At 40.1% G+C, this 23,691-nt stretch overlaps 1 protein-coding gene across 1 annotated transcript in view; it reads right to left on the bottom strand.

The window, feature by feature from the left end:
* Window positions 1-3,145: 3,145 nt before the first annotated feature.
* LOC121863324 overlaps window positions 3,146-23,691 on the bottom strand; it is a 39,625-nt gene continuing 19,079 nt past the window's right edge. Inside the window, exons 2-3 of the mRNA XM_042361947.1 lie at window positions 17,089-17,243; window positions 3,146-3,448 (exon numbers count right to left, since the gene is read on the bottom strand). Coding sequence (XP_042217881.1) covers window positions 3,146-3,448; window positions 17,089-17,243 — 458 coding nt within the window. The remainder of the gene's footprint in view (window positions 3,449-17,088; window positions 17,244-23,691) is intronic.

The raw sequence follows: 23,691 nt of genomic DNA, 5'->3' as shown, positions 1-23,691 counted from the left end.
AACAAACCATCCCTCACTTCCCTTCGTCAAAGCCATCGAGGCCTTTATGTTTATATATCAATAACATTCTTTACATTACAAACATTTCTACTCATTTTAATCACACAACAATATTTGTAACTTTCACTTCTCTATTTAACTGTCCAATTTATTTGATATGAGAGAAATTAAGTCGTTTTTGTTTTTCTTTCCCATTTTCTTCGAAGGGGGAAACTTACTCATTTAACTCAGTGTGGGGGATAATTATAATGAAATAGATGGTGACGATAATGACAAGAAAAATCATAATGTTACTACCACTACTACTACTACTACTACTACTACTACTACTACTACTACTACTACGAATAATAATAATAATACTAATCTGGTCAGGCGTCGCAGTGTACAAAAGAGACAGATTAAGACCAACTGGACAAAGGGAGAAGAAATCTGATACTGAGAACAGGGATTGGAGATTGGTGACGAGTGATTAGAAATACACGTGGACGACGTCAAGGAAATTGTGTCATGTTAAAGATTGGTGATTAGAGATTGTTTTGACTGGTGATTAGGGATTAGAGACGAGGAAGATGAGGTTTTTAAGTTAGAGATTAGTTACTTGGATGACTTGATTGGAGATTAGGGATTGGAGCAAACAAAACAGAGGATTTAGATCATTGAAATGAGACCCTAGGATAAGGATTAGACATTAGAGATTTGGGATGTGACTATGCATGAGGATGATGAAGCTGGATTAAGGTTAAGGATTAGGTATGACAGATTATGGGAGATTAGGGATTGGAAATAGAAGATAATAAATTGGACATCAGTAGGTAAAAGTGGATTAGCTGTGAGTATTAAGTTACCCGTTGAAAGATCACAAAATAGCTAATTAAAAGATCCATCTATGTAATAATTAGAGTAATATATAGCTTTATATATAGCTTGTGTTTTTCAAGAACAAATTATACCATTTTCAATTATTTTATGACATTAAATCTTAAACAAAAAAAATCAATGCATACTGAAACACAAGCGTCCTTCTGAGACTCGAATATCAGACGCGGAGTAAGTGGTATTTTCTGAAGCCTGTGTGTGTGTGTGTGTGTGTGTGTGTGTGTGGTACGGAGACAGACGGACAGAGGGCAGCACATCCAAGACTCGATTTATTGTGTATTTAAGGAAAGTCGTTCACAAAGCTAATAGGTACTGTATCTCGTTCTTCACCATACGTCATACAGTGAAACCTACATTTAACGGACTTCGTACTCTATGTAATCCGTTAGATAGGGGTTTCACATCTTACGAACCCTCGATGTAAGGGACTTTCTTCTCCATAAAGTCCGTTAAATAGAGGTTTCACTGTACCGGTTAACACGTTCACAACGACCAATCGTCTCACACAGACTACGGAGAACTTCACTACTTAAGGCAGCACAATTTCACATCACTATCCTCTCCATGTTGTTCTATACTCCACGAAGAACACCTGGGCAGTACCTGGTGTAATTATCAAAACTATTGGCTGATAATTAAGAACCTACAGTACTATACAAAGTTAAACGCCCTTGTGTGCTCATTTGCCCTCTTCTCACACGTGGGGTCAAACTACTTCGCATGCTCATTTGCCCTCTTCTCACACGTGGGGTCAAACTACTTCACATGCTCATTTGACCTCTTCTTACATCCGGGGTTAAATCTCATATGCAAAGTTTGACCTTTTACCCACGGGGTCAAACCAGTGCACAACTCAGAGGAAAATATACATACCTCAACTATTTATTTACATGTGGTTAACCCAAGGACCGAACAAACAAACACACACACAAAGAGGCCAAACTAAATACGCTGACCTTTCCTTTCTTGGTGTCAGGTCAAATAAGGTCAAGGAGCAGTATTACGTGTTACACCACTGGGTTGGATTCTTGAGGCCGTGGCTTCGGGTGGATCTATCCGAACGGGGATTTAGGGACTGAAATATTAACCGACTTAAAGGCGACGAGAACCACTGCAGGCGCCGAAGATACGACAAACGCTCACCGCTACTGAAGAAGGCGAGGCTGGGGGAGTCCTGGACTGGATGGGATAGTGTGTGAAGGAGAGTCAGGGGTAACGAGGGAGAGTAGGGGGTGAGAGGGAGACACTACGAGGGAGAGTACTGGAGAAGAGGGAGAGTAAGGGGGTGAGAGGGAGACACTACGAGGGAGAGTACTGGAGAAGAGGAAGTAGAGAGGGGGACGCTACAGGGAGAGTACTGGAGAAAGGGGGAGTAAGGGGGGGTGAGAGGAGACACTACGAGAGGAAGACACTACGAAGTACTGGAGAAGAGGAGAGTAAGGGGGTGAGAGGGAGACACTACAGGGAGAGTACTGGAGAAGAGGAGAGTAAGGGGTGAGAGGGAGACACTACGAGGAGGTACTGGAGAATAGGAGAGTAAAGGGGTGAGGGGGAGACACTACGAGGGAGAGTACTGGAGAAGAGGGAGAGTAAGGGGGTGAGAGGAGACCACTACAGGGGAAAGTACGGGGGGAGACACGACGAGTACTGGAAAGAGGAGAGTAAGGGGTGAGAGGGAGACACTACGAGGAGAGTACTGGAGAGAAGAGGTAGGGGTGTGTGTGTGTGTGTGGATAGTGATGCTATGGTTAATGAAGACAGAGAATGACGAAGTTATGTTAGGTTACGATAGCTTGGATTAGGTTAGGCTAGGTTAGGCTAGGTTAGGTTATTGGAGGTTTAAACACGTACCAAACATAAGTAAAATACACACATGAATTACAATACAAATGCTGCTTCAAGATATTCTAAGTGACTCAATAGTGACCAAAAACAACCATGGAATTACTCTCTCAGGGATGCTCCGTCGCCCCACACATTGACGTGAAGTTAATTATTTTACCTACAATTTCCCCTAAACGATCTCTCGCCACTACCCTCCTTCCTACTCTCCCTCGCCTTACCCTTCCCTCTCTCCCTTTCCTTACCCACTCTCCCTCTCCTTCCCACTCTTGTTTCTTTTCCCCTCTCCCTTCTCCCCCATTCACCCTACCTCATCCTCCCTACCCCTCATCCCTCCAACCCCCTCCCTCTCCTCCTTCCCTTCTCATCCTGCCCCTACCCCCCCTCCTTTCCGACTATTACGAACGTCACCCGGAAGACGTCATCATCTGGGAGAGTTTGGTGACAATTGCCTCAGTGTTTCCAAGAAGAATCTATAGGACGGACCAAGGAACTCTGGACCATGGAACTCTGGACCATGGAACTCTGGACCACGGAACTCTGGACCATGGAACTCTGGACCACGGAACTCTGGACCACGGAACTCTGGACCATGGAACTCTGGACCACGGAACTCTGGACCATGGAACTCTGGACCACGGAACTCTGGACCATGGAACTCTGGACCATGGAACTCTGGACCGCGGAACTCTGGACCATGAAACTCAGGACCACGGAAAATGCCCTCCTGGTCCAGAAGGTTATATATTACGAAAAAAATATGAATAAAAGATAGGATCCAAAGACATACATTATGCATAATTGGGTCGGATCTCACGATATACATTATGCACACAATCACGAGAGAGAGAGAGAGAGAGAGAGAGAGTCGCCCATCTGACCTCTTCCCTCAACGCTAAATAAATGTACATCCAAAGATCATAAAAATTCTAATATAAACTTTAATAAATAATAAAAAGTAGTAAAATTAAATAAAAATAATATTGACTACGAAAATAAAATAAATAAGTGCTGTAGAAAAAAATATAAGTTACCTAACCTAACGTAACCTAACGTAACCTAACGTAACCCAACCTAACCACTTACTGGCCTGCTCACACGTCGTGTTAACTCAAGTGTCGATTTACTGTCAGGAAACGAACTTGTTTTATCACATACCAGGAAACTAATCTACAAGTTACCTGTACGACACACTTAACATATGAATGTTTTCAGAATGTTGGAAAATGTGTACACACACACACACACACACACACCCATATGATAATGGCTATCATAACATCAAACTGTGGACAGGTAACTTTAGCAATTAAATGATTTTACGCAGGTAAAGTGGGAAGTTATGTTGCAGATTGTCACCAGGAAATGAACTGGTTAAACTCACACTCGCTCACGTACACGAGTTGACTGCAAGTTGCATATCATATCAAGTGAGCAACTGACTTAATTGTGCTTTTGCAATCTATATCTTGGACATTTTCATTACGGAACTCACGCCGCTAAATTGAAATTATGTCCGATAGTTTATTTTTTTATTAAAGTAATATGATGTGACCGTCCTGAGTTGCCCGATACATACTGTACACACACACACACACACACACATATATATATATATATATATATATATATATATATATATATATATATATATATATATATATATATAGAAAGAGCTTTATAAATTATTAATGAAAACGTAAGATAAATTTGATAACACATGGAAAATGGAAACAACGTTGCTTCCATTTTCCCGTGTGATATCAAAATATATATATATATATATATACATATATATATATATACATATATACACATATATATATATATATATATATATATATATATATATATATATATATGCTATATATATATATCTTTATCCACGTTTTCATTGTGATTTACATGAAATATATATATATATATATATATATATATATATATATATATATATATATATATATATATATATATATATATATGCAAGTAAATCACTGTAGGTGCGCGTGATCTAGGTATATGCTTGTGGTTATCAGCATATATATATATATATATATAGAGAGAGAGAGAGAGAGAGAGAGAGAGTTCTCCGTTATAATCTTCATCAGTATGGTCTAAGAAACACCATTAAGTCCTATAGACAACACAAAAAATACCAAGAAAACAACTATCTTCTATACACGCAACACCTCACCCATAACAAGTGCCGGAATGAAAAAAAACAATAGTTAGATAGTATAATGATCATCTATCAGGAGGCTGTAAGTGACCTGTTACTATGACGACACAACACAGTCAACCCCCGTGCAGTATGGTCGCCAGGTGAGGGGTCAACAACACGCACACACGACATCTGCCTCAGAGGGAAACACTCTGGCCAAGGATCACTGACCACTCTTTCCTCTATAGCACCTCTGGCAGTGTACACAACAACGCTGGTTTATAACGATGGAAAAGATTATAACAGTTCGTGTTTGACAAAAATAATCACGCTGTTGTATATACAGTACATTAATGTACCAGTAGAACCTCAATAAATCGGACTTATTGGGCAGACCCCAGCCCGAAAAATGTGAGTCCGAAAAACGCGAATATATGGGGAGGGGGCTGACACTGCTGACCTGATCTGCTTAAAGAAAATCAGTTGTTGTTATTATGTTATTACTGCACTTCAACAACTAAGGTCTTTAGGTGTACAACAAGGTTATTTAAAGAATATTACATCAACAATAAAAAAAATATGAAACAGAACTCTGGGGTGAAAACCAGACAGTCTGGTTGTCAATAACTGTTTTCACCGAGATGCTTGTTATTTATGTAAGTAACCACAGAATTTGTCTTATGAATAAAGATAAAACTGTATAGTGTATAGTACTATAAAGATAAAAATAAAAACAAATAAGTGTAGGAGTATATTGTATGTAGTAGAGGAATGTATATCTGGGAACAGCTGGCAAAGGGGATGGGATGGGAGAAAAGGCAGGTGGGTAGCTCCCTCCCCCAAGGTCCCTTCAACACGTCTTCAGATTATTACACCATAATTCTCATATAATTTAAGTTCATTTGGTGCCAGGTTAATAAAATATTATCCTAAAACATTAACTTCCCTGACAAAAAGAATCCCACACTCATCACCACGAGTCATTTGTTTACAGAGGGCGAACAGCTGATCGGCTTAGTTCGTTCACCACTCTTGCTTACCTCAACGTCTGTCTTCCACACTAGTACAGTACAGTAGTGTATTGTTCATCAGTTAATAAATACTATTGTAATGAATTTATTATCACTTAATAAGTAATATTGCTGTGTACAGTATCATGCATTTGCATATACCCTGATTTAATCATTAATCAGCTGTACAAATAGCCAAATTCAGCCATCTTGTATCACCCAAAGGTAGTAAATAACGATGTTAGGAAGGTATTTTCATATCAAATACTACACAGTGTGTTATAGTGATCCACATTTCTTAAAATATTCATTATTTCAGTATTTGTGGTGACCAGAGCACCTCAGTCCGGAAAAAGCGAATTCCGATATATTGAAGTCTAATTTATAGAGATTTTACTTATGTAACTGAACTTAAAGATATCAGAACACTTAAAGTAAACTGGTGTTGATACTGAACCATAGCTAAGATAACTTAACCTATGCCTGATCGGAACTAAACTAAACATAACCTAACTTCAACCTAACCTAACCAGAAACTAACCTCAACTTAACCTTTTCCTGAAACTAACCTCATTAACTCGTCGCAATATAACTTTACACCTGAACTAAAGAACAATGTCTCCGTCTACACAGCCATGTAGTCCCCTTCAGTAGTGCGTTTACAGGGGCTCGTCAGGTCTTGTGCAGTGTGGCAGCCTTGTGTTTGTTTACATTCAACAGAAGAAAACTCGCAATGGTAAACATATGGACTCAAAGTAAAACAATATTAAAATAAATATCTCACTGTAATCATCTGTAGAATGTTTATAAGACGAGCCCCTGTAAACGAACTAGTGAAGAGGACTGTAGGTAGACACATATAATATACAAGTAAAGTAGAGCAGCACGAACAACAATTATACTTACCACACTTACACAAATGGCGTACATGTGTAAGAGGGTACACCAGCCCACACAGCCACACATACCAGTACTGTAACGTGTTAGGGGTAGGAATTTGGCCAAGTATAAAAACGCTACTTAATAATAATAATAATAATAATAATAATAATAATAATAATAAAATAATAATAATAATAATAATAATAATAATAATAATAATAATAATAATAAAAATAATAATAATAATAATAATAATAATAATAATAATAATAATAATAATAATAATAATAATAATAATAATAATAATAATAATAATAATAATAATAATAATAAAAATAATAATAATAACAGAATTCCCTAAACGTGACATACAGATAAACTGACAGCTCATCGGTATTTCTGATTTAACCTACAAGTTCCAGCTACCTCCCACGCCACAACACATGTACCATGCCCACGCGCACTACCCACGCCCACTGCGTACGCAATAGCCTTCCACGTGTACACCTTCACTTCCCTTCGACTTAATATAAAAAAAAAATTAATTCTATATAGGTTAAATATACTCCTGAAGGTGATGTGTTCATATCAGCGCTGCCCTTCCACCGTCAGATTAACCCACCTGTACTAATGAACGGTACACCTGAGTGGTCATAAATTAGGAGACTAACATACAAACAAAATATCTCGATATATATATATATATATATATATATATATATATATATATATATATATATATATATATATATATATATATATATATATATATATATATTCATTATTATTCCTACTTCTCTTTTCTTTCGCTATAAATAGATGTTCGATTAATAAATTACCTGTAATTGCCTTAATTGGTAAACTAAATTATTTTTACGTTTACGAAAATGTTTAATTCTGATCCTCGTATGTTTACACTTTTTGAAATTTTTTTGGAAATTATAATAAATTAAGAGATACACCTAACACACACACCCACACCTAACACCCACACCTAACACACACACCCACACCTAACACCATCTACACCTAACACACACACCCACACACCTAACACACACACAACACACACACCCACACCTAACACCATCTACACCTAACACACACACCCACACCTAACACACACACCCAACACACACACCCACACCTAACACCATCTACACCTAACACACACCTACCATACACCTACACCTAACACACACACCCACACCAACACCCACCACGCCACCGACAAGTAATCAGAACACCGAGTTCACTAAGATTATAATACTAAATTAAGCCTCGGCATAACACTAATAACATTAATAAAAATGATATAAATGATAAAAGGAAATCGCCCTCTCACTGTCGTTTTCTTCCCGACTGAACAGAAAACATATTTTATTAGAGGGGGGCCTAAGATATACCTAAGATGACGTGTAAAAGACAGGAATTGTCTTAAGTGACGCATCTCTCACGCCTTCCTACAACCGATGACTGATTACACACACAACAAAGGGACCACCGCATCTCTTAGCCAAAAAAATCAACCGAGACGAACTGTGTGTGTGTGTCATTACTAGCGATGAGGCGTGAAATTTCTAAAACAACAACTGATGGACAGGTTGATTTGAGGAATATATAACAATACACACACACACACGCACACACGCACACACACACACACACACACACACACACACACACGGTGGCTTGCGTACCCGAACTAACTCCAATCTTTTAAATAAATACGAAGAACTGGAACATCATAGAAAACGAGATTATTTGGACGTGGGGGAGACTCAACTATACCTTAGAAGGGATGATGTGCAGTAGGTAGCCAAAGAGTACTGTATGAGTGAGGCGAAAGAAAGGGGATAATCGCCCAGGTTGTTTTATAAATATGTCGGAAGGAAGGAAGGAAGGAAGGAAGGAAGGAAGGAAGGAAGGAAGGAAGGGTCCAAGTACACTACGAAATCAAACTCATTAAGAAAACGGGAAGCCTAAAGAGAATAGGGGGAGGAGAGGGAGGGAGGGGATGGGGAGGGATGGGGAAGAGGGAGGAGAAAGTCGAGCTAATGAGAGAGTGTAATAATCAGTGTGTTGTTGTTTTTGGGGTAACAGTAACAAATGATCTAATGGTCACGTACTAATGATCCAAGGTCTCTATGGGGGTGATGGGGTACAGGAGGAGGGTGATGGGGTAGGGAGGGAGGGGGGCGATGGGGGTTAGGGAGGGAGGGGGTGATGGGGTAGGAGGGAGGGTGATGGGGGTGCAGGAGGGAGGGGGTGATGGGGTAGGAGGGAGGGGGGTGATTGGGTGGAAGGGGTTAGGATGAATGGGGGTGGGTAGGAGTAGCTGGGTTAGTAGAGGGAGGTGATGGGTTGGGAGGTGAAATGGGATGGAGGGTGATGGGTTGAGGGGTAAGGAGGGTTTAATAGGGTGGGGTATTAATGGGGTTGGGATTAAAGGTAAACCAGAGTAGGGGCAGGGAACCAGGGGGAGGGTGGGAGGAGGGAGAGGGGGATGGGAGGGGAGGGATGGAGGGGGTAGAGGGGGAGGGGTGGAGGGAGGGTGGAGGGAGGGGTAGAGGGGAGGGGTGGAGGGAGGGGGTGGAGGGAGGGAGGGGTGGAGGGGGAGGGGTGGAGGGAGGGGGTAGGGGGAGGGGTGTTGGAGGGAGGGAGGGGGTGGAGGGGGAGGGGTAGATGTGTAACGAGTCATTATCTGATTATCGACATTTACCACGTAATTGAGGGACTTCTCTTATCATGATATTAGCCATCCAAATATAGTGTTGCTACTGTTGTGTTGTGTTGCGTTGTGTTGTGTTGCGTTGTGTTGTGTTGTGTGTTTGTACCGAAGACCAGACCGACTACTGGGTGGTGTTATCACAACTCCACAGCAATAAAATATATGGAGGGATTAATGAACTTCAATTCTCTCTCTCTCTCTCTCTCTCTCTCTCTCTCTCTCTCTCTCTCTCTTGTGTCGGTAAGAGAGACATAGTCAATAAATACCTAATAAAGCAACAAGCGACCAAAACATTACAGCCTCCTCCTCCTCATCTACCCCAAAGACCACTATATAATTCCTACAACCCACACGAGGCGCCAGGTACAATCATCAATTAAGTTTCAATTACTGTCAAGAGTTAAAACTTAATTGAAGACATTCCCCACTAAACAACAACTTAAGATTGGCAATTACCTCCTCCGGCCTACCTTTGCCTCCAGCCATCAAGAGAGGAAATACCTTCTTTGATCGAATCCCACTTATCAAATAAAACGTTCATGTAATCCGGCCCATCTATATATAGCACACACGGTGGGAGAGGGGGAAGGAGGGAACCAGGGGAACGGGGGGCAGGGGGGGCAGACAGGGAGAGGAACAGAAAAAAAAGACAGATTGGTAACCTGTAAGGAGAGGTGCCAGGTCCCATTTTTGTATTGTATTAGACACCGCGAGCGCCGTCACTCCGGTTACTCCACCTCGATCCTATTATCTAATTACGTGTACCTTGTGCGTTCTCTCTCTCTCTCTCTCTCCTTCCATTATATATTTATCTAAAGCCTTTGACCTTTTGAGGACGATGGCTTAATCCCTTTGTGGGTTAGAGCTTAAACCATCGCCCTTAGAGGGCTATAATTTAAATCATTGACATACAGGTGTCCAGCCCACAGTTATAACGGGTGTCAAACCCACAGGTATGAGAGATATCCAGCCCGCAGGTGTGACAGGTGTCAAACCCACAGATGTAACAGGTGTACAACCCGCAGGTGTTACAGGTGTAACAGGTGTGTAACCCACAGGTGTGAGATTCAGCCCGCAGGTGTAGTAAGTTCACAACCCGCAAGTATAGCAGGTGTGTAGCCCTTGGGTGTAACAGGTGTACAGCCTGCAGGCGTGGGAGTGAGGAGGAGAGGGAGGACGTAGGCTGCACGAGTCAGTGCATCGGAAATATTGTGATGGTTCTGTTTTTGGCAACTGTGTGAATTATTCCTGCGAGGGGCAGCCCTGACCCGCCAGGCCTCAGGACTCGGGGCTTAATGGTCAGGCTCAGTACTCAGGGATCAAGACTAAGAGCTCAAATTAGTAATTTAGGATTAAGACTCAGGACTTAACTCAGGGCTCAAGGATCAGGATACATGACCCAAGGCTCGAGCTTGTGGATACTGCTGGTGCACGTTGCTGGTTGTCACTCACGCCTTTATATTACAGGTCACTAAAGGTCATAGGGTGATAATACACACTCTCTCTCTCTCTCGTAACCAAAAACAACTAAAGTTGAAACTCACTTCGCAAAAAAATAAAGAATCCCAAATACTTCTCTTGCGACACCAACACCCACCCACATACTCTACTACTACTGCTTTGCTTTCACTCGGAATCGAGTATGACGATCATCCAGCTATGATACAATGATATGAGTTATTGGTGAGTCTGAGGTGACTAAAGAAGCCGATACGGGACCGGCAGAGTCGGTTACAGATGTTGCACATGTGGAGGGCTACATCTAGTGCGGGAGGGGCGGTGGCGGCGGCACCGTCTTACCGACGTTGGCGCTTGTCTGCCTTGGTTTGCAGTCGAGCTAACTCGAAAGTATTGACACCATCTCGTGTGGTGCTCCTCCAAGAGTTACGGTGTGGAGTAATCGTCTCCCAGGTGAGGGGGTCGATTTGGCACTTTTTAAGGTTGTCTTAAGACTATCCTTATACCTTTTCAGTTGTCCGCCAGTGTTACGTTTCTTATTCGTTAGGTGACTGTAAAGTAGCTGCTTTGGCAGTCAACTGTCGTCCATGCGGGTAACATTGCCAGTCCAGCGTAGTTTTTCATGGATAATAGTAGTCTCGATGCTCCTACAGTTGGTGTCAGCAAGAATACTGGCATTTGTTCTCTTGTCTTCCCAGCGAACTCGGAGGATGGAACGTAGACTACGTTGGTGAAAGTTTTCAAGTGCCTTGAGATGCCTTCTGCATGTGACCCATGTCTCGCTGCCATTTAGCAGGGTGGGGAGGACCACTGATTGATATACGTGTAACTTTGCAGATAATTTCAGCTCCCTTTAGCTGAAAACACGGGTACGGAGTCTGCCAAAGCCTTGAGATGCACATCTGATCCGATGTTGTATCAGTTCATCGATGTCCGCGGTGGTGGACAGGTGGGAGCCGAGATACCGCAGTGGTCAAAATTAGAGAGGGTAGTACACCTAAGTATATTCTTCCAATCTTTCCCATTTCTCGTTCAAACAGATATCCCTCGTTCATGTATACATTCCTCAGCTAACCAGCTTTCGCTAACTGTTACCTTTAATCCATTCCTGTCTTCCTCTCTACACCATAACCCCTTTCTATTACACCTTATTTATTAATATATCGCTTATTTACTATATTCTTATCTTAATTCCCTGACAACAGTGATAAGAAATGACCTTCTGTTCTTGTTGTTTTATTGTATGTGTGTGTGTGTATGTGTGTATGATGTGTATTTCTTGTTTAACCTTTTTGATCTTTTGTTTTCATACATACATACATACATACATACATACATACATACATACATACATACACATATACATACATACATACATACATACATACATACATACATACATACATACACATATCTATCTGCCCTTCTTGTCTATTCCTAAACTTCAACTCATACCAATACAGACCAGTCCTCCTCTTCCTCTATCTCCTCCTCTTCCACCTCTTCCTCTTCCACCTCTTCCTCTGCCTCCTCTTCCTCTACCTCCTCCTCCTCTACCTCCTCCTCCTCTACCTCCTCCTCCTCTACCTCCTCTTCCTCTACCTCCTCCTCCTCTACCTCCTCTTCCCCTCTACCTCCTCTTCCTCTACCTCCTCTTCCCTCTACCCCCTCTTCCCTCTACCTCCTCTTCCCTTACACCTCCTCTTCCTCTACCTCCTCCTTTCCTCTCCTCCTCTTCCTCTACTTCCCTTCCTCTACACCTCCTCCTCTACCTCCTCTTCCCCTGCCTCCTCTTCCTTCCCCTCCTCCTCTCTCCTCCTCTTCCAGACCTCCCTTCCCACCCTCTACTTGCCCCTCCCCCTCACCCCCCGTCTCGTTGTACTACATGTTAGTGTCCCTCAACACACTGCCTCTACCCCATTTCCCCTACTGCTGACATGGCCATTTCCCATGACGACGATAGCTTCATGACGATACCTCCCTGACGATACCTCCCTGACGATACCACCTTGATGATACCTTTCTGACGATACCACCCTGCCGATACCACCTTGATGATACCTTCCTGACGATACCACCCTGACGATACCTCCCCAGAAGCCATCACTAGCTAATACTCAACCCACTCGCACGCGTCTACCACCTTCAGGTTCATTGCCAAAGTCGTAGGAGGAACTAAGATTACGTCTCTCTATAGTTCTGTATTGTGTGTCTATGTAGTTTGTATCTCTATGAGCACACATACACACACACAGACAAACACACACATACAATGATAATGACTTAAACAAACAAAACAATTACATAATGGCGCTATCAAGCCCAAACATGACAAGTATTATGACACCTCGTTAACCGAACTATCGACAGGTGTCCGGAAGACCTCTAATAGTGTCACCTCGAGTAAAGTATTGACACCCAAGTTCCTAGTGACTAAGTGAACGAAGAGAAGACTAAATGTTTAATATATCAACTAAAACGACCTTTAAGTTACCAGTGAAGGAGCAGGTAAAACATCACCTGAACATCACCTCCAATGGTCTATTTTCACCAATTAACGTCTAAAACATTACCTAAGACACACTTGTATTTTGAAACATAATGAGATATCTAATTCCATGTTGAAATGTCGATCGTGTTGCAGACAATATCATCCAATATGATTCTTATTATGGCACACACACACACACACACACACACACACACACACACAAGTAACACAGTAACACTACTCCACTGTCACTATGTTGAAATGAACTGTAGTTTGAGCTTTTCCCCATCTAGTTATTATATATCTTGTTGTATCACTTGTATTTACTTGTGTAATGGCTAACAGTTAAGAAACCAATTCTGATATGTAACTGTATATTTTCAGCCTTCTGGCTGCAAAGCTCTTTCAATAAACCGTTAATTATTATTATTATCTCACACACACACACACACACACACACACACACACACACACACACACACACACACACACAAATCACGAACGAACTCACGAATGTTTTTAATAAGCAAATAGCGTTTGGTCCAGCCTACATATTTTTCACCCCAAGGTCCGAGTTATTCGATTTCATGTTATTAAGTCCTAAATATATCTTCGTATTCCATTTTTACCTTTGGATGTAATTATGAGTTTCATATTGTGTTTAATCCGTCCAGTGAAAACCATAATTCCCTGAACACTTGGTAATACTCGTGGGTTATAGGTGATTGATTTTCATTATAAATTATACCAGAATAACAGCAACAAGGCGGTGTACCTCCTCTCCCTCAGTGGAACGGGAAGCCCCACACTGGTGATGTTATTTTCACTCTTCGCTCTTGCTTCATGAACCGATGAAGGTCCTACAAAGATTTGATTCATGACGTGTAAATAAAATTAACATCCATGTATATATTTAATGCGTCAATGATGTCATTTATCGGAGACACGTAATGTTATAGGAATCAAATGCAGCATGTCCCAACCCTCCACGAGGATTCTTTCTAAATTCATCAGGAAAAAAAATAACTTTCGATGATCATGACCTTTGACCTTAATCCTCCCAAGGATTACAGTACTTAATGTATACCAAACGTATTTCACCCACTACGTTTGGCCAGATTTGGTGCAGATAAGGCTGAGGTTTGGTTCGTTACATTATAGGTGATGGTGCAGACACACACATACACAACACGTCATTCCAGCACCTTGCTAACCTCTTCAGGGGAGGTAATTGGAAATGCTTGGAACTAATTAAGAGGCCATGAGGTAATCGGTAATTGTTAATTAATTCCGACGTTGAAATTGCATCAATTGATTAGATCCAATCATAAAATCCTGTCAGGGACACCGAAGACCAGCGCTGTGGTGCTCTACATGCAGTACCTCCCCTCATGGGTCACACAGCATGTCACTAATTCACTGCATGAATATATCACCAAAATGTTTTATGAAAAGAGAGAATTACACGTGAGAAAAACATTCCATCACTAGTTTTAAAATAACAAATTTATCCGCATAAAAACACAATGCCATGCTTATGTAAAACAAAAATTTATTTTCAGCCTTAGTCGGAATATATGGCCATGTTACGACACATATGGCCATGTTACGACACATATGGCCAGGTTACGACACATATGGTCAGATTACGACACACGTATGGCCAGGTTATGACACGTATGGCCAGGTTATGACACGTATGGCCAGGTTATGACACGTATGGCCAGGTTATGACACGTATGGCCAGGTTATGACACGTATGGCCAGGTTGTAACCATATGGCGGGTTATGACACGTATGGCCGGATGACACGGCTGGCCGGGTTATGACACGTATGGCCAGGTTATGACACATATGGCCAGGTTATGACACATATGGCCGGGTTATGACACGTATGGCCAGGTTATGACACGTATGGCCGGGTTGCCAGCTTTTTGTATGGCCGAGTTATGAAACTTGCGTATGGCCAGGTTATGACGTATGGCCAGGTTGCGCGGCACATATGGCCGGGTTATGACACGTATGGCCAGGTTATGACACATATGGCCAGGTTATGACACATATGGCCAGGTTATGACACGTATGGCCAGGTTATGACACGTATGGCCAGGTTATGACACGTATGGCCAGGTTATGACACGTATGGCCAGGTTATGACACGTATGGCCAGGTTATGACACGTATGGCCAGGTTATGACATGTGACACGGAGAAAAGTACAGCAACAGACCATTAGCGGATGTTTCTCTACTCAACAGAACAAACGGATGAAAGAATTAGACTCTCTTTAAGTCTTCACGTAAGCGGGGGATGGAGTCAGGTAAATAAAGCTGAGAGCGAGACCGTGTCAATAAACACCATTAGTATAAAACAACTCCTTGACACCCACCTACCTACCCACACGCCCATACACCCACACACCCATCTGCACCCTCGCACGCCCACCAACCCACCCACACCTGCACAAAAGGCTCCAGGGGGCAGGTGAGCGGCGGTGACCTACAAACAGTCATCGATATATCATAAACCGATAACAATTATCATATTAACCAAGAGCCGGTGGCGTGGCTCCCTGGTCATGTCACTCAACATCGACAGTCAATTACTTCAGTACATAACACTGATAACGAGTCACGAACGAGACTTGGGAGGATAAACATTAAGTTCCAGGAAAGGTCTTTTTTCTTTAAACCTTCAACCTCACGATTTGGGATATTGTCTTTAAGATGGCTACAAACATTTATAATTATTTACCATAAAATAATATTAAACACTGTAAAAAGCGTAATGTTGAAGAATGTTTATATAATCTGAAACGTAGTGGTAATCCCCAGAGACTAATTTAAATATTTATATGAACATTTCTGCACCCTCATAAAACTAATTAACACACAGAAAAAAAAAATCCCAGCACGAACTTTAACATCACTTCAAAACACAAGATAAAGAACTACTTACCTTTATCCATTACTGATTACTAACAAACACACAAATAAAACAGTATCCACGAAACACAAAAAAATAAACACAGCATAATGGATACTTACACGAGGAGCTGGATAACAAGATACATCCAGTCCAGTGAATCATTCCAGGAACTTGAAGACACAGAATTAATAAGAGTCTGTAAACATGATGAAGAACCTGATGTACAAGAGACGAGAGATTGTCGACGGAAACAGAAAGAAAAGAAGACAAAGAAACACACAAAGATACACGTAAATAAAGATAGAAAACTAAAAAAAAAAGGATAAATTAACAGACACTTAAACAGAAATGAGAGAGGAAAACGTCTAAACACATTCAGAAAGTAATAGAAGTAAAGAAATGAGATGTTTACGGAGATAGATAAAGCTGCCGATGAGTACATAATTAAGATGGATCAAGAAAAGTAAAGAGAAACAAGAAGCTTCGACTGTAAATGAAAATATAAACAAGAAAAATCAAGAGGAATCAAGAAAACAAAAAACAAACAAGAAGCTTCGACTGTAAATGAAAATATAAACAAGAAAAATCAAGAGGAATCAAGAAAACAAAAAACAAACAAGAAGCTTCGACTGTAAATGAAAATATAAACAAGAAAAATCAAGAGGAATCAAGAAAACAAAAAACAAACAAGAAGCGGGTACTCACACAGAAAAGTGGTAGAGGAAGCATTTCCATCCAGTTGGTCGCTCCAGGAAATTGTACACTCGGCCTTGGAAGGTTGTCTTGACAGTCTTGCGCTCCTTCATCACATAATGCGCTTCCCAGACGGTGCGAGCGTCCATAACAGAGGACACCAGGCCACCTGTAACACCCATGTCAACTTGTGTCAAGAGCCATCACGATAATTAGACCAAGATAATCCTCAACAAGATACATAAATAATCAGATAATCCTAATAAAATACAAAAATAATTCGATAATCCTCAACAAGATACATAAATAATCAGATAATCCTAATAAAATACAAAAATAATTCGATAATCCTCAATAATACATAAATAATCCGATAATCCTAATAAAATACAAAAATAATTCGACAATCCTCAATAATACATAAATAATCCGATAATCATAATAAAATACAAAAAATTCGATAATCATCAATAATACATAAATAATCTGATAATCCTCAAGAAAATACATAGAAAATCTGAATAATCATAAAACCAGATTTCCATAATGGGTTTTATTATTTACATGTTATAATCCTATGATCTACAAATCAAGAAATCTGAAATGTCTTACAGTAACAGGACTCTCATTTGACTTGTAACTACAATATATAATGACTTTGTTAACGTATAGCAACATTCTATAGCGCCAGATTTGTCCAGATTTCAACTTTATCCTAAATGTTCGCGTCATTCTCTTCTCTCTTGATAAATCTTCTGACCAAATCCCAAAATTTCTGATCGAATCCAAAATTTCTGATCGAATCTTAAATCTTGAAGTTGTAAAGTAAACCTTACTGAGATACACTGGGGCGTTCAGGGGACATATATAATGCCAATCTAATATTTGTTATATTTTCAAGTCCTTCAGTAAGTCAGCAACCTGGGTATTGTAAACCTCTGAATAGTAAAAAATTACAATTGAAAACGAAAACTTAGATGTAGGTGTTCAAGAAATTATTTGGGATCTTATGTACACTAATAATAATAGTTATTATTATATTGCACCCCCCTCAGGCCCTGATGTGGGTCAAGACCAGTGTGTCCAGGTGGCTAACCCCTGCTAAAAAAAAAAAAAAAAAAAAAAAAAAAAAAAAAAAAATAATAATAATATTAGAAAATTATATATATATATATATATATATATATATATATATATATATATATATATATATATATATATATATATATATATATATATACATATATTCAGGCTTACATATACACTATCTGGTAATTTAAGATTGAAGAATCATAGAATGAACACTGTGACCTCCTGTTGTCTCGGTAGGTTTATTAAAATCCTTCAGTCCGTTGTGTAATTTTTTCAACACAATTTTTAAGTAAAATTTTTTTACTCAACGTACATAATTGCCAAGAATATCTTTTTAATTTAATCATGAGAAAAATTGAATAGTGTATTAAACGCCGAATGAAATACTCGAGCGCTTATACATTATAATACTGGACACTATAACTGCATGCATAATTTGCAAATATCAGCAGTGTGTAATGTTGTGTTACCATATATAATAGGAAATACAGTATTATCAATATTTTAAACTGCACAGTAACCAAAAGAGATTATTTTTTTGTTTTTTTACATCATTACGGGAATTAAAGTCAACGATCCGCTACTGACAAATGCTAAGTTGAATAAATGAGTCTCATGATGATAAATATATGGAAAAATTAAAACAAATAATATAAACCTTACTTGATATTATTGGTTCAATGAAAAGACATAGCTGTTTTTTACCTTCCATGGTTCCAGGCAAAGAAATTAGCCAAATATTCACGCAGGGAGCATTGTTGCCCCTGGACTATTTCTCACACTAGCAGCCATATGTCTAGCTCTGGGAGAGATCACGGTTTTAGGAGGATGACTTAGGGAGCGTGCAGCCGTTCTTGTGGCAATGACAAGGTGCCATGTGCTCATAAAAATCTGGCGTTCTTCACCAAGGCACATGGCCAGGTGATTCAATTTTTGACTCCGAACCGAAAAAAAAATCTTACAAAATGGTAAAAAAAAAAATTATATATAATTAATATATGGAAATGAGGTCAAATATACGTGAGACTATATAAACTGAGGTAGGAAATAGGTATATAATGGCTATAACCTTCATGGAGGCTGGAATACCCTATACCTCAGCGTACATAACCTGTCCCTGGGCTACATGGGTTGAGATGGTACTGTTGTGTGTGTGTGTGTGTGTGTGTGTGTGTGTGTGTAAATATCAACAAGTTTCCGATAGGTCCTCAACTTCTGATCGTCACAGGATAACACGGAGGCAACAGAATGATAACTGTGTACTAACTGTGTGTATTAAGCGTTAATAGGTGTGGTGATGGTTGATGCCTCTGTGTCCTCCATCACCGTTAAGACAAATCACTTCCTGGGTAATAGTGTTTGTCCTTCACTGCCTCAACTTTCTTATGGAAGCTTTTGAGGAATACAAGGACCCCCCTCCCCCCACCAAGAGCCTGTATGTATCCCCCAGTTGTTATAAGATCACAGCAGGACCAAGTAACCCATCAGGAGCCTCAGGTCACGATATTTAACCACATTATATTATTTTAGATATATACAACTCGTGTAGGAATAAAAATAATAATAATGAATAAAAAAAACTGGTTCCAGCCAATGATGGATCCACATACGTCACCAAACACATTAATCTGTGAAGTTTCATAAAAAAAAATAATGTATATAATAGTTTTTCAGACATGGCTCTCAGGAAATGTAAAAATTTGGTGGAAAACAGAAAAAACATCAGACCACTAATTCTTTCAGGAGGATAATGCTAACACCAGCAGCCCTCATCCCTAGTGTGAGATATATTCATTGTCCGGTTTTAGAAATCTGGGTCTTAAAAAATAAACAATAACTCGGGCCACTGAGACTTAAACGTTCACTACTCTGGAGAATAATGTTATTTTTCAGACAAAATTTCATAAAATAATTATTAATCATTTCTTCGCCCGTAAATCTTAATAAAAAAATCAAAATAAATAAAATAATTAAATCCATTAACTGATTAAGTGAGTCACTAGAGTAAGGTGGTCGCTGTAGTGAGGTGGTTGCTGTAAAAAGGTGGCCGCTCTAATGAAGTGTTCGCTGTAGCCAGGGGTCACCGGAGTAACGCAACTATTCGATACCGCCAATTAATAACAAACTGAATCAACCAGAAAAAAAATCGCTATATATTCGAGTTGGTGGTGTAACAATATAGACCAATCAGGCTGTAGTAACCTCACTCTCATGCAGCGGCTTCATGGTGTAGCCTCAGCCCAGGTCTATCCACAAGCACTTAGGATCTATAGTTGATCAAAATTGGACCAGACTTAATAAAAAAAATATATCATGCAGAAAGTGTCAACCAAGCCGTTCAAAGCAATCATAATAAGGTTAATCAGAAGCCAGAGTGCGTGAGGAGTGTGCGTGAATCCCTTGTTGAATTAATTAAGGTACCTAAACTATTGTATGTGATAAATTCTACTAAAATTCCATCGAGTTTTTATAAGAATATTAAACTTTCACTAAAACCTTAATTTCGGTAATCACAAAATTCAATATATCTGCCATTGCATCCAAATTAAACACCGGATCCTAAGTAAAATTACACAAGGTTCTTCACGGACCATTTCAATAATATCAGTGTTAAAAGTTTCACGAAAATGTACGTTGTTATTTGAAAGGATATGCTGCAGTGTAGACGGCACCCCCCCACGCACGACAAAGACCATGACTATAACCAAGCCTAATCCAGCAGAGCAAAAAAAAACATGAACAGAACAAAAACATGAGGGTGTTAACTACGCTCATATGTTGCACCTCTGGTCTCTCAACTTTGCACTAAGGTCTTTTGCCACCTTTCCTCTCATCTCTATTTTTTTTCCCTATTGCTTTAAAAAATTATAATTATTCCCCCAAATTTTATCCCTCATCTTCCGTAACTCATCTCCACCTCACGTGTAATTTTCTCAACGGATTTCGTTTATAAAATGTGTGATGTATCAGTTGTTGTTGATAGACGGATATTGCAATGCAGTAAGGAAAAAAATATCGCTAAGAAAATCAAGTCGCTACCGAATGCAAATCAGGTCTGGGGAGTCACAAGATAGAGCGATAAAATCAGTGATGTGCTACAGTCAACTCTTAAGGTCCGTTCGTCTCTCCCCCTGAACTACGAACCCAGGAATTCAGACTCGTGGACCCGAAGCAGTAGACCTATACATTATTCTTGAGGATGACCTATTTCTCCTCTTTCGCAAGTATACGATATTGTACTCAGAAGATTCTAAGTCATCATTTCAAGGGTTAAGTTAGTTTAAGGGTTACGTCATCGTACCCAAGAGTAAACATTTCCAGACAAAGCTTGAGACAGGCGCTAAGTTTACCACATCAGTGTTACCCCCCCCCCCTCCCCTTCAGCCGTGTCTGGCCATGCGCTCACAAATAACAGTAAGCGTCGCTAATCACTACATAATGAAGCAACAGTCAACGTAACACTCCTGTAATGGCTGCTGAATCCTTGTGATGTGGAATAATTAAATGTATTTATTCTGTGGTGTAGTGTTTAACATGCTCGCCTCACAAGTAAGATAACCTGGGTTTGAGTCCCGAGTAAGGTGGAACTTTGCGCGGGTTCCATTATGCTACGTGTGTCTATATGCAAAGCAATGACTGGGAAGCTGAATGTAAACAGATTGGCTGATCATGTTCCGGAGAGAGTGGCTGACACTACTCGCTAACAGTCTGGTCCACCGCGGCGTCTCATGCAGCAAGTCCCCGGGGATGAGGGAGGTCTTCAACCACCAGCGGATGACTGATAATAGATGGGAAAAAATCTATTCCTCTAATAATTCAAAAACAACCAATTTACTTACAGATATTGGGAGTTCCAAGGCCTTTTGGAGTTTGAAGAGAAGAAATTTAGTAATTAATAGCTTAACATTAACCAAATTATCTAAGATGTAATGTATCAACAACAGAGTAAACAACAAAATTTAGTGAGACATTTTTGTTTAGAAGACTCAAGAACGTGGCAAGATAATGATTTAGTTTCTTAAGTTTAAGTGGAACAAATGTATAAACGACACTTACAAGGCAAAACGCATGCCAACACACACCAAGTGCTCACTGTGCTGGCTAGACCTTGCACCACTTCACCAAGGTATCGTTCTAGTGAGCTAACTAAAAAAAAAAATCTAAATAAGGGTTTAATTATTTTTTTAATTTAATTGCATGCAAAGTTTAAAATTTATTTGACAATTCTTTGAGACAATTGTGTGAGTAAAGGGCTCCGACCTAGCCTTAGTTAGTTAGTAGTTTAACCAGTTAGTAGGCAAACAAGGGAGTCAGAATGAGTGGCAAACCAACAGTGGCAGAGCAGTGGCGGGTGACAGTGATGCCCAAGGGAACCCGCTGCAAAAAAATAAAAAATGCACGCGTATTCGGCCATACTGTTGTTTCACCAACGTTTATTCACCACAACGTCCTCAGGCGCCTACTCCATCACAAGGTTAGGTTAGGTTAGCATGTAGTATTGGACAGGATTCGTGGGAGGCTCATCAGCTGACATTATGGTGAGTAAAGTCTCATTCCCACACACACGTGCATTCTGCGACAGTGTTCCCCCTCTGCTCCACCACCTTCTCCCTACCAACTCTTGTCTCCTCTTATACTAACATATCGATATACATTGAGCTTGACCACGCATGAATGACAGCGTCTTGTTCAATTCCTCTATAATACTCTAAAACATTTCAAAATAGGCGAAGGAACCAAACAAATAGAATATCATTTAATACCTATGGCAATAATGTCTCTCTGATGTGTGTTCAAAACTCACTTAATAACCCTAGCACTCTCTTCCCATCATTAGTAAGAACCCCAGAGATGCGGTACTCAAAGGAACACCACTTGCAATCTCTTATAATATACTGGCGAGATGCCCTAAGTTACTAAGTTAAAATTTTCCCGTAATTAGAGATGACAACGCACAAAAGTGATATACTTAAGTTACAGAAATAAGACGTCCAGATGTTACTTCGCCTCACAGAAAGTCGTCCCTTAGAGAATTAGATGAGTTACATACGGTGTGGAGATCCATATAGCGAAATAAAAAAAAAAAAAAATCCATATGATTAACCTCAGGTCCGCACCCTGAAGACACTACACCGCTAAACTATTTCTAGCAACTGATAAAACGAACCAACTGAACCTGACCTTACCGATCCTTGTTTTCTTAGGTTCGTATCGTCTGCAATGAGAAACAAATTAGCGATGTACTGTTCTGCCCGTGTGGCGAAGCAGCATGTCGCCCACTATACTGGAAAGGCCAGTCAGGAAGGCGCTGAAGTCTTATTAACTCTCTTGCATTATCCCTTACGCTGTCTTACTTCCAGTTTAGGGAAAAACGGACCTAAGACCCCAGTACACTCTCACATGACCTCACAGTCCCATTCGCTCACCTAGCTGTCATGCAGGACGGTCTCACACACATTTATCTCTGACTCGAGCTTAATTTAACGTGCAAGACGTCCATCTAGCGTGTCGGGTTGTTCATTGGT

This window comes from Homarus americanus, unplaced genomic scaffold (genome assembly GCF_018991925.1).
Source record: "Homarus americanus isolate GMGI-L3 unplaced genomic scaffold, GMGI_Hamer_2.0 scaffold46197, whole genome shotgun sequence".
In the NCBI taxonomy this organism is placed as follows: domain Eukaryota; kingdom Metazoa; phylum Arthropoda; class Malacostraca; order Decapoda; family Nephropidae; genus Homarus; species Homarus americanus.
This window is presented reverse-complemented; position numbering and strand designations above follow the sequence as displayed.